The sequence below is a fragment of the Equus quagga genome, chromosome 10 (genome assembly GCF_021613505.1).
Source record: "Equus quagga isolate Etosha38 chromosome 10, UCLA_HA_Equagga_1.0, whole genome shotgun sequence".
In the NCBI taxonomy this organism is placed as follows: domain Eukaryota; kingdom Metazoa; phylum Chordata; class Mammalia; order Perissodactyla; family Equidae; genus Equus; species Equus quagga.
In genome coordinates, this window is record NC_060276.1 from 83,685,906 (window position 1) to 83,698,639 (window position 12,734).

The window sequence follows — 12,734 nt, forward strand, 5'->3', positions numbered from 1 at the left end:
TGCTTTCCCTCCTCTCTGTCCCAGTCAGAGCAACCAATCGGAATGGGACTCCTTCAGTTTTCCAGCCAATTAGTATCAGGCTTCCCGCACATCCCACTATCCAATCTGTCCTGGCCTCACTCAAATCAAGCAGTGCCATCCTCAGGCTTATCATCCACTCATGAACAGTAGTAAATTAATCTGGAACCAATCACAACCTGCTCCCTTTTCATGGTTTCCAGCTTCCAAGCTATATCTATGCTGTGCCCCCTTCCTCACTCACACCTATTCCCCACTGAGCAGTGAAGAAAGAGCCTTTTGTATATTTCCTACTTTTATTTGACAATAACAAACTGTATATAAAAAGGGAGAAGGAAGGTGGGGAGACCCCGGATCTCCCCCTCTCTGCTTCCCCAAGCATCCCCCACCCCTATGCCCCAGCAGGGACCACCCCCTTCCCGCCTTGTGGTGGGGTGGGGATCAACAGGCATGGAAATGGTGTATGTGTGTTTGTGTGTGTGTATGTGTAGGCGTGTTGGGGGGGCAAGGATGGAGAGGGGTCAAGAATTAGAGAGAGGGCCTTCCCTCATCCCCCATCAGAGCTGGCACTCTGAGGAGGGGTCTTGAGGGAGCTGTGAGGGTCCACAGATGTGCCTCAGCCTATGAGACGGTAGAAGATCCAGCATCCAAAAGTGACCCAGTGACTGGCCCAGCTGAGCTCTGACCACTTGTGGACAGTGTATGCCATGCCATAGCCCTGTGGGAGAGAAAGAGGTGATGGTTCCACTCAGCAAGAACAAAGAAGGTCTCAAGAAAACCCATCCTTTGCTTAAGGACATTTCTGTGACTCCATGGTCACCCTAGGTGAGGCTCAAGAGAGGAGACTGGGTACATATGAAAGGTAAGCAGATTTAATTTTTTTCTTTTGTGTTTTCTTCCTCTTTAAAAATCATTTTAAAAACAAGACAAGGCAATTCCATTCTCTGACCAGCACTCTCCCTTATATATAAAGAGCTCCTGGAAATCAATGTTTTGAAAAGACAAAAATTAGCAAAGGAGGTGAGTAGCCCATTCTCAGTAAAGGAAAAAAACAAATGGCTCTTAAACATATGAAAAGATACTCAGCCTCACTCATAATCTTCCTCCTCTCAAACTGGCAAACATATCCAGGAAGTGTGAGAGGCACTCTGTTAATGGGGCCACAGGCACATTCACACACTGTTGGTGGGAGGGCAAAAAGGTAACTCCTCCATTGCAACCATCAAGAACAGATCCTACAATTCTGTCTGCACCTGTGTGAATCCACATGGGTACAAGGGTGTTACTTGCTGGAGCATCATTTGCAAAAGGAAAGGACTGGAAATCACCTGGGTGTCCACCGATAAGCAACAAACTACACTGTGTCATGTCTTCACAATGGAAAAAATGAATGAGGACACTCTATGTACTAAAGCAGAAGATTTTCAAGTTATTATTATGTGAAAAAAGCAATATGCAGAACAGTGTCATTCATGTCTTACCTTTAGAGTAAAAGCCAGCAAGAGGGAATTAAAATACATTTTTATATTTGTTTATTATGCTTCAATTTTAGAAGGATATTTTAATAAAATGAATAAAAGTAGTCACCTGTAAGAGGACAGGGGGTAGACGGTAGGAGCAAGACTTTCCCCTGAATATCTTGAATACTGTTTGGTTTTTGAACCATGTGATAGCATTAACTATTAAAAAATTTTTTTTTCCTGCTCTTTCTCCCCGAATCCCCCCAGTACGTAGTTGTATATTTGACTTGTGGATCCTTCTAGTTGTGGCATGTGGGATACCACCTCAACGTGGCCTAACAAGCCGTGCCATGTCCACGCCTGGGATCCAAACTGACGAAACCCTGGGCCACCGAAGCAGAACGCCTGAACTTAACCACTTGGCCATGGGGCTGGCCCCCTATAAATGTTTTAATAAGATAAAACAAAAACTTTAAAAAGAAGCCAAACTCAGATTTTGCACACTGAACCTGAATAAAAATTAAAAACTGTTTTTAATGACAAAAATAATATAGTTTTATTTTCAATTAAAAATAAAAAATTTAACTAAAAGAGAAGCAAAACCTGGATCCTATATGAGCCACATGAATAAACATTAGTTTTTAAATTGTTTTCCATTTAAAAAGGAGTAAAATCTGGAATGTGCATACTCCACATGAATAAAAATAGTATATACTTTTTAATAGACATTTTTAAAGTAGAATCGAGTTTGCACACTCGATCTGAGCCAAAATATGTTTTTAAAAATTAAATAAGAAACCTTAAAAATTCCATCTAAACAAAACTATGAAATAATTTTTAAAAAAGTAAAACCTGGGTTTTGTACTACATCTCTATAAGACAAATTTTATAAGTAAAATAAACATATTTTGCACACTTCACCCAAATAAAAGACCCCACGGTGTGAATCAACCAGAGGGACAATGGGGAAGAAGGACCGAGGAGCACTGGCTGCAGGAGCTACAGATACATGACACGAGGTCCTCATGCCTCAGCCTCCCCACCTTTGTCCTCGCGAGGACACCCCTGGAGCTCCCACAGGAGCTCCAGGCTCCTATGAACAGGCAGCAAATCCCTGGGGAACCCCCAGCCCAGGGCCCCACTCACCTGCTCCTCTGTGGTATCGTCCACATCGACATCAAACAGGGAGCCCAGGTAGGCCAGGTGGAAGATGGCCAGGGCCCCAAAGAGCAGGTTTAAGGCTCGCACCCCCAGGCCCTGTGGAGGACAGATTGATATGGTTGGCAGCTGAACCTACTCACTGTCCCCGAGCCCCACCTGGTCAGGGGAGCCCAGGGAGATGCACAGGGTGCAGTGGGTCCCAGAAATGAGGATGTCTAGGGTACTCCCTGGACTAGGAAAGAGATGATTCAGATCTTCCGGTGGGGGCTCAAGGGGTATCCAGGGATGAGGGTACTGTTAGCATGAGGGCATCCAGGTTGAGGAAGATGTGAGTGTTCAGGCAGAGGAGGAAAAATGGTGGGGCTTTGAGTTTGGGGGTTTATGGTGATAAACATCGGTTGTCAGGTGGGAGACAAATTTGAGATTGTCCACACTTCTTATTGCAAACAGAATGAAAAAAAAAAACCAAACAAAAGCAAATGCCCACCATGACCTACTGGGCCCACCACTCTCCCCCGACTCTCCCCCTCGCTCACTCTGCTCAAGCCACACTGGCCTCCACACTGTTCCTCAGATTCCAGGCCCTCTCCCGTCTCAAGGCCTTTACGCCCACTGTTCCCTCTGCCTGGAATGCTTCCCTCTGTCACCTCCTTCAGTAAGGAACTCAAAAGTCCCCTCCCTCTTTAAAATTGAAACCACTCACCCCCTGATACTTCCATGCCCCTTTCCCTTATGTATTTTTTTCCTTGGCACTAATCCCAATCTAACAAATGATTATATTTTACTGATTTATTATTTACTGTCTTCCCTGTTAAAACGTTTGTCCCAGAGGGCTGGGACTTTGGTCTGTTTTGTTCACCGCTGTGTCTCCAGCCCCTAGAACCATGCCTGGTACCAGCAGGTGCTCAATAAATGTTAATTGGGGGGAAATAAATGCCAGGTGTGTAAACAGGAAGTGCTTGATAAATGTGTTAGAGAAATGAATGCCAGTGAATAGAGGTGAGGTTATGGGGATGGCTCAGGCACCAGAAGAGTAAGCTGGGCACCCTGAGACAGATATAAGATGGAGACAGAAGTAATATTTTTGAGGAGGAGTGCTGGGCACGAGGTTGCCCAGGCTGAACCCTCACCAAGCGATGCTGGTGTGAACAGTCTGGTGGGCACCGTTTGGACAAGACGCAGGCACTGAGGATCCGAGCCAGGCGCTTCCGGAGGACTGGGACAGATGGGGGAGGTGAGGGGTCAGGTTAGGCTTGGGGGATGGTGGTTGCAGTCCCCCACCAACCTTCCATCCCGTCTGCTGGGCTGGGCTCTGCACTCACCGTGCTCCACGTAAGTGATAAAGGCCAGGGACAGCAGCACCGCAGCCAGATGGAAGCTGAAGCCCTGGGGGAACCAGGTGGGTTGGGGGGATGAGGTACGTGAGGAGGAGGCTCTGCCGCCCCGCCCAGCTTACCCCCTAATCCCCCTCTACCCTGCTCACGTGCAGGAGGGCGCTAGCTGCATAGGTGACCAGCACGGCTGAGAAGGTCCCCAGGCGGAGAGCATTCTTGAAAACATCTGGAGGGGCGAGATACAGGCCAAGAGTCTCCTGAGATCCCCCCTGCCCTTCCTGGGTGCCATAGGGCAGGGTGAGGCGACCCGCAACCTGTTGGAGCCCCCAGGATAAAGTCTTTCTAATGGCCTCAAACTTCACATGTCCGAAACCTGATCTTCCCTCCCAACCTACTCCTCCCAGAGTCTCCCCAAGTTCAGCCAACGTCAACTCCACCCTTCCAGCTCCTCGGGGCAAAAACTCAGAATCACCCTTGATCTGTCCTCTCTCCACTCCCACAACCAAACTCTCAGCGAATCCTGTCAGTTCCACCTTCAGAATTTATCCGGAATCTGACTTCTCCTGTCCGTGTCCACTGCCGCCACTGCCATCACAGGCCTGGACCACTGCAGTGGCCTCCTCACTGCTTCTGCCCTCGCCCCATCCCTGTCTGTCCTCACAGCAGCCAGAGAGTCCTGTTATAACCCAAGTCAGCCCATGGCCCTCCTCTGCTCAGACCTCTGCCATGGCTCCCTCCTCATGGTCAGCAATGCCCTCCAGGACCAGGATGTCCCCTTTTTGACCTTACTTCCTGCCACTGGCCCCCTCATTTTGCTCCTGCCACACTGGTCTCTTCCACACTGGTTCCTCAGATGTGCTAGGTATGCTTCTACCTCAGGGCCTTTGCACTGGCTGTTCCCTCCATCTGTTGCACTCCTCCCCTACATATTTGATGTCACCTCCTCAGTCGGACTTGCTGGGGCTAACTTATTTAAAATTGCAACCCCCCTGCCCATACTCCTGCTAACACTCCCAGATCTTTACCTGCTTTGTTTTTTTTTACCATAGCACTTATTACCACCTGAACTATTGTGTATTTTTTTTCTTTTATTATCTGCTCCCCCCATAAAAATGCCAGATCCACAAGGGCCTAGCACACAGTAGGTGCTCAGTAAATGTTTGTTGTATGAATGTGTGAAAGGGCCTGAGCTGAGGACTCCCAACTCTCTTAGAGTGGCGTCTTGGTGACTCACAGTTATTTAGCCAATAAGACATGGGCAGGTTCCAGCTCGTGACAACTTCGACCATGGACCGGGGCAGTTCCACGTTCAGTGGCTTGGACACTGTCAAGTCCCTATGGGCAAAAGAGACACACAAATTCATTTGGGAGCTCAACCCATCTGACTGCCACACTTTTGTCTTGGCTGTTCCTTTTCCCGGGAACCCCCCCCCCCTCCCTGCAGCTCCTCTAGGCAGCACCCTGTGGGAGAGGGGCCCCCCGGCCCTCCCCACCATTCCAGGTGATCCTTCTCCTCGGTGAAGCCAGCCCCCGCCAACGTGGCCGTGGCCTCGGACAGAAAGCCCACAAAATAGTTGCTGAAGTGGAAGGAGACAGCACTCTCGTAGGCTCGCAGCCACCTGGGGAGAAATGAGCAGGGCAGAGAGGCATGATGCCCAGGCCCCGGCATGACACCCCCCCCCTTATGTCAGCATCCCCAGCCCCACTCTGTAGACTCACCTTACCATGGTGCCCCTAGGGCCCCCAGGGGTCAGGAAGGCAGCAGAGAAGAAAGGAAAGAGAGTCAGAGAGGCCCTGGAGGCTGGCCTGAGTTACTCGTAGACAAGACAGACAGAACCGTGGTGGCAAAAGAGGTGCACTGTGACAGTCATACGCATACAACACTGTCAGTTAGGTTCATTTGGCTCAAACAGACCCAGGAGCTGCCCCGGAACATGACACAGTCCCACAGCCTCCCCTGGCCAGACATCCAGCCCCAGCCACCGTCACAGGCCTGACCTCACTGCCCCACCCCCTGACACAGCCACGTGGCCAGAGGCAGACACTATTGGACCCCCAGCCTCGCAGCTCTCTAACCTGACTCGGTGACCATAAGACACACAAAAGTCCTTTAGTTAGGCACAGAGACCATCAAGCACCCGCTATGCACACACACATGATTCTGCACTCAGGATAACCACCCTGTCAGTCATACAGTCAGACACAGTCAAAAACAGGCAGCGTCCTGCACTGGAAAAAGCGGAGGTTCTGGAACCAGGCCTAGGATTAATGCCTGGCTGCTTAGCTGGGTGACACTGGGCAAGTCACTCCACCTTTCAGAGCCTCATTCAGCATCAGACACAGTCAGCGGCCAGTGAGTGGGGGAGGGAGTCATACAATCAAACAGCCGGATGGAATCCTACAGTCACACCAAAGGCAGATGGTTGGTCCTGCAGACAGGTACAGGCACACAGTTGGTCACGACTCCACCAAGCAGCCACAGAAGGCAGACCCACAGGCAGAATCCAGCACAGATAGGCACACAACACGCGACAGCCAGACCCATTCCCAGCCAGAGTTGCAGATAAGCCAGACATGCAATGACAGCTACGCACCCCATCCTTGACAATGGCACAGCCAGCCAGCCAGCCAGAACTCCAGTCCCACACAGGGAGTCAGTGGCTGATAGCCAAACAACCCATACACACCCCTAACCAGAGTCACAGACAGATCAGCGTCACCAGCCAACACATACTTGTCACTCCCCATTGCAGCTAAGTAACTTGTTTCTAATGGTGAAACAGCAGAACAGATGGATAGCCAGACATGGTATGTGTCAGAGTGTCAGTCATATATGGAGTCACAGAGCCAATCTTGGTCCAAGAACAGCCACAGACAGACACTCAGTCTCTGTCTAGTCACAGGGTAGATGGTCAGACAGTCTCAGACTTCCAGAACCCACGGTCACAGACTGTGCCCCCACCCTCCATCAGCCCCACTCGCCCTCAGCACCTGCCCTCATTTACCTGGCTTTGCGTTTCTTGCTGTAGTAACAGAAGATAGACAGAAGCATTAAGAGACAGGCTCAGAGCTAGGGAGACCCCAGGTCCCTACCCAACCCCCTCACTGCAGGGCAGAGGCCTCAAAGGCTGTGCTCACTTGCGAAGGAGGCGGTCACCATCGAGGGGGATGAAGTATGGGAAGAGGTAGGGGCCCACACAGGTGGACAGCACAAGGCACAGCAGGGCCAGCGCCAGGCTCCGGGCCACCTTCTGCAGCCATTGGCGGCTCTGTGGGGATCAAGGCTCCATGAACACTGCCCCGTGGTGGCTCCCACAGTCCCTGCCCACCTGTCCACCCAGGACCTCACCAGCGGGCGGCCTTGGACAGCCTGTAGGTAGCTGTGGAAGGATATCCAGGGCCCAAAGACGATGGTGCCCACAAAGTAGAGGTAGCCCATGAACTCCACGGGTGAGGGCACCGCACCGACCTCGCCTCGGTCCAGGTCGAAGCCCAAAGACACCGCCTTCATGGCCACGATCATCTGGGCCCCTGTGTGTGGCACCCACAGTCAAGTGGACAGGTATAGTACGGGTCAGCATGGGGAATGGGAGCACCAGGTGAGAGGTGGTAGGAAAAGAGGAGGACAAGGGTGAACAGGTTGGCATGGGATTAGACAAGCAGGTAAGCAAGTAGGCCCAGGACCGGCAGATGCTCTTACTCAAGAGAGTCAGGCACATGCATGAGATGGGACAGACAGATGGGGCCGGGGGGCGGGGAGGCATGGTAGGGAGAGACACAGACATAAGGGGATCTGAGGCCTGCGTGTCCAGTGGAGTGGGCAAATGAGGGAGAAGAGTGGGGAAGGGAAGACAGGGCTGGGGGAGTTAGGAGCTGGGGAGTGGGGCAGGAGGGCTGGGGCAGGAGAGAGGGCCAGGGCTGCCTACCTCGCATCTTGTGCCACGTCACAGTGTCCACCATGTGCATCTCACTGAGGAACAAAGGTGGTGGTCTTGGCCCCGTGACCCCTATGGCCTCAGAGACCACAAAGGGGGAACCAAGGTGCAGGGTGGGTTATACCATGCCCTGTTCTGCACAACCTCACAGAGGAGTAATTCTTCAGGACTCCCTACTCCAGGGGAAGCCCAAGTCCAGCCTGTCCTGTACAGCCTTTAGAAAGAACAAGTCTCCCAGATTCCCTCCTCCAGGAACCCCCCACACCTGCCCTGTCCTGGACAGCCTCACGAGAAGCGGCCTGGGGGCCCACACTGTGACAGTGTGGGGATGAGGACTCACACCCATACCCCATGAGTAGGTAGATAAGGATGGTGACGGAGAGGAAGACTCCGCGATGGGAGGAGTGTCGGCAGAGGAACAGCACGAGGTAGCACAGGAGGCTGAGCAGCACGACCCAAACCATGTGCAGCTGGAAGAAGTGGTAGAGGCTGAAGAACCCGCCTGCCACGGTGCTTGCGTGCTTCAGGTAGGATGGCAACCCTTCGGGTGAGAGACAGAGAGAGCAAGAAAGGCAAGTCGGGTGGCTGGTAGGAATTGGGGGGCAACCTGGGCAGAGGGCACAGCCTGGGCAAAGGCCTAGAGGTTGCAATGTGGTGGGATTGCAGGGGGCCCAAAGCAGGTGCTGGGGAGCTGGAGAGGTGGCCGGGCTGGGGTTTAAAGAAAAGAAACATCTATAAAGGGCATTTTGGGAACCCTGGAGGAAATCTGAATATCAACTTAAATTGGACAATATTATTGCACGCAGAGTACATTTCTTGAGGGGTGATGTTTGAGGCTGTGGTTATTAGGGGGAGATGTCCTTGTTCTTGGGGGGCACACACTGAAGGATTTGAGGTGAAGTGTCAGCAGTTTGATTCAGGAAGGTGATAGATAGATAGATAGATAGATAGATTAGATAGATAGATAGATAGATAGATAGGTAGGTAGGTAGGTAGATAGAACTAATGTGGCAAGATGTTGACAGTTGGAGAATCTGGTAATGCATATATGGGTGTTCATTGTACTGTTCTTTCAATTTAACTTTTTGGTAACTTTGAAATATTTCCAAATGATAAACTTGGGAAAAATAAAGCATCCACTTAAAATAAAAGGAAACAAAAAGGAAAGTGTAGAACCTTTGAATCTCAGATTTCCCAAATTCTCAGCATCCTATAGGAACCTTGGGGACTTGGAATCTTATCATTTGGATATAGGCTTGCTGTGATTGTGGAAACATTCCAGAATCCTAGAATCTAGAAATGTCATCATGCCTTGAAATCCAGAATGCCAGCATTTTGGAAGCTTAGAATGTGAGAATTTCAACTTGTCAGAATCCCCAAACCCTGTAACAGGGTACTTTGGGATTCCATGACCCTGAGACATCAGTATTCCAGAATCTTATAACCTTGGGATGTAGACATTTCAGGATCCCAAGATCCAAGAACCTCAGCTTTCCAGAATCCCATAACCCAGGAATACTGAAAGGCATGGCTGGGCATGGCAGGATGTGGCTTGGTGTGGTGTGGCATGGCGTGGCTGGGTGTAGTAGGATGTGGTGTGGCTAAATGGCACTTGGCCTGGTAGGATGTGGTGGCCTGACATGTCGGAGCCTGGCTTGGCTTGGCAAGACATGGCAGGACAAGGTGTGGCTTGGTATGGATGAACGTGGCAAGTGTGTGGCACATGGTGTGGCAAGCACTTACCGAGCCTCCAGAGGAGGCGGCAGGCGAGGCAGATGGCGAGGAGCAGCCAGATCTGGTCAAGGCCCTGCTGGGCAGTAGGAAGGAGACAGCCCTGCAGCAGCTGCTGGAAAAATTCCTGGCGGCTGAAGGTGGCCATTGCGGACCCCTATGGATGGATGGACAGATGGACAGACCTGCCAAAGGGGTACACAGAGGGAGCCCAGATGTCCACGGGGCAGACCATGCTCAAGGGATGGACTTGAGCACTCAGATTTCAGTTTGGGGCTGTCCAACCCATGTAGAGACATGGCCCTGGGGGTCTGGGAGAGGGTATGAGTGTCAGGTACATTAGCCTGAGCTGCCAACTGTGCATATGTGGGTGTCCTGGGTGCACACACACAGCCCATGACCTGCGGTGGATGAAGGACCTGTGTCTCTTGTATGCTGTGAACAGTCCGGGTCCAATGGTGATTGAATGGTGTACATTCCAGGCCCGTATATCAAATGGCAGGGACCCCCTGGTTTCCAAGGTAGATTCACTCTGTGTGGAGGGCAGACAGGGAGATCCTGTGACACTTGGGGGCCGTGTGCATCTCTCCTTTTAAGGATGTGGGGGTGTCCTGTATCCTCCGCACGCTTCATCTCACCCCCACCCGACCTCCTGCAGCCGCCAACAAAGCCCTGCCCAGGCCTGGAGGCTGCAGGGAGGTGGAGGTGGTGGTAGGGGGCAGAGCAGGAGGGGGAGTGGGAAAGGTGATGGAGGGGGGACCCAGGACACGAGCTGCAGACCCGCACGGAGAGGCCGGCTCAGGATGGGAGCAGTGGAACCGCGCGCGCACTACTGAAGACCTACCTGGCAGGAAGGAAGCCGCGGTCCTGGGGGCCGGGGACGCACCACCGCCGCCACCGTCGCCGCCTCCTCCGGGCAGCCTCCCCCGCAGGCCGCAAGGCCGGGACGAGCTGCGGTTCCCAGAGCGGCGCGGAGAGCGGGCCCTTTAAATCCCGGGGAGGCCCGGCCGGCCGGCTCGGCCAATGAGAGGACGGGAGCGGGGCGGGGACAGCGAGGAGGGGGACCAAGGGAAGGAGGAGCGGGAGAGCGAGAGGAGCGGGGCGCCAGAGGACGTCCGCGCGCCGAGCTTTCGCGCCCGCACCTTTCCGGCCTCTTGGTGTTCCAGCCCCGGAACGTTCGCGTCTGGAGGTCTCCTGGCCGTCCAGGAACAAACTTTCGACTCATGCAATTCCTAATCCTCGGAAGCTGGGATGGGAAAGATGGGGGAGGGAGGAGGGAAAGCCTGTTCCCCCTTGATGCTACCCCGCGCGCGTGCTCTCCACGCTGTCGTGACCCCGTTTCACGGATGGGAAAATAAACGGAGATCTCTCCTTCCCCATCCTTTGAGGGAACTAAAGGAATTCTCACTCTCCCCACCCCCCAGGGACGGGCCAGAAACATTCAATAAGTACTAATTGGGTCACCTAGGAGCACGAATTAGGCGCCTGTGCTTCCCCTAGGGACTCCTTGTGAGCACTTGGCTTGTCGTTGAGAACTGATTTACCTGCGAAATTCCCCACCGGACTCACCGCCGCACTGAGGGTAACTCCAGCAGCTGGTGTGTTCCCTGTGAACCAGGAGGCTACTACGGAGCACCGATTGGGAGCGTTTATAAAGCATTTACAGCGTCCTCAACAATGGTTTGAATTGGGCTCTACCTGCACCAACACTGAGGATTTATGCAGCACCTGCTCTCTGCCTCCCCTGCCCTGCAGTGTGCAGTGTCTGGGCACTCCGTTCTGTCCCTAGGCTGATGAAGGGCCTGTTTTTCCAAACCAACATTTACTGGGCACGTACTGCGTGCTTAGCTACGTATGAGGTGGAAGGGAGAAGGAAGCCCAGGTCAAGCTGGACCCCACTGTGACCTGAGGAGCTAAGGAAAACAGGTTCTGATCAGATTCAAGCCCGCCCGTTGGGAGCTGGGCAAGTCATGCCCGCTCACCGGGCTTCAGTGTCCCTTTCTGTTGAACAAAAGAGTGGGATTAGCAGTTCTTTGCTTGGAAATACCAATGGCAATTGAAGAGGAATGTTTGTATCCTCTCTTTTTTTTTTTTTAAATTAACATGAAGTTAAATGGAGTTTTAACTCATAAATTAATATTCATGTGTTACAAATGAAAAATATTTAACAGTGAGAATATATATAGTGAATAAATTACATAGGCCAGATGCACGAATACTAATTCCTTTCCTTAACAACAGGACACAGGTCATGAATTTTATGATTTAGACTTCATTCTAATTTTTTTCCTCACTTTTCAAACACACCCAAGTAGAGTCAACGATGACCCACAGCACGTGCGGGAAATATTTCCCTTAGTTGCAAGACATGGCATTTAAAATGGGAAGATCTTCACTGTGCGTGACCCTGAGCTTCACAGACTTGATTGTTTCCATCTAGTCTTTTGATGTGTGTGACAAAGAACTAGTGTCTAGATTCTAGAACATATAAAGGACACCTACAAATCAATGAGAAAAGGACAAACAGTACACTAAAGAATGGACAGGGGACATGACTAGGTCATTCACAGCAGAAGACTCTGAAATGGCCAGTATGTATACTATATGAAAAGATAATTCCATCTCTTTCGTTATCAGGGAAATGCAAACTTAAAACGATGGTTTGATACCATTTCACATCTACTAGATGTGGTGTTTCATATTTTTATCACTGGAGCTTAGTAGAATGGGCACTCAATAAATATCTGTCAAATTTTATAGCCTTCATGGTCATTCTGGGTTATGGTTTCCGGGGCATTTTAAATGGTCTCCCCATAATTAAAGAGATGAGATCTCATAAAAATGATATCCCATTTTTCACTTACTAGATTGGCCAAAAAAAAAAAAAAAGCCAAGCCTCATAATAATGACATATTTACTCTCTCTCTAGCTCTCTGTCTCTCTCTGTATAGTTCGCTCGCTCTATCTATCTGTCTGTCTATCTATCTATCTATCTAATTTTTTCTAAACTATTTGATAGTAGTTATTGATGTAATGCCCTTTCAGCGAAATACTTCAATATGAATTTCCTAAGAACAAAAACATTTTCTTACGTT

At 51.0% G+C, this 12,734-nt stretch overlaps 1 protein-coding gene across 7 annotated transcripts; it reads right to left on the minus strand.

Annotated features, from left to right (window-relative positions):
* Nucleotides 1–348: 348 nt before the first annotated feature.
* Nucleotides 349–10,597, minus strand: PORCN (porcupine O-acyltransferase). Of its 7 annotated transcripts, none has more exons than XM_046673379.1 (15): nt 10,484–10,597; nt 9,652–9,796; nt 8,257–8,449; nt 7,900–7,943; nt 7,323–7,504; nt 7,112–7,242; nt 6,979–6,996; nt 5,693–5,707; nt 5,467–5,592; nt 5,208–5,308; nt 4,114–4,199; nt 3,962–4,025; nt 3,770–3,855; nt 2,625–2,735; nt 349–736 (listed from the first exon to the last, which is right to left on the minus strand). In XM_046673379.1, exons 2-15 carry the CDS (start codon nt 9,785–9,787, stop codon nt 635–637), a joined length of 1,395 nt encoding a protein of 464 aa, XP_046529335.1. In that variant the 5' UTR covers nt 9,788–9,796; nt 10,484–10,597; the 3' UTR covers nt 349–634. The 7 variants fall into 7 exon arrangements, with proteins under 7 accessions (XP_046529335.1, XP_046529336.1, XP_046529334.1 ...); XM_046673380.1 differs by having other exon boundaries at nt 4,123–4,199; nt 9,652–9,824; nt 10,484–10,594; XM_046673378.1 differs by having other exon boundaries at nt 9,652–9,824; nt 10,484–10,594.
* Nucleotides 10,598–12,734: the final 2,137 nt, after the last annotated feature.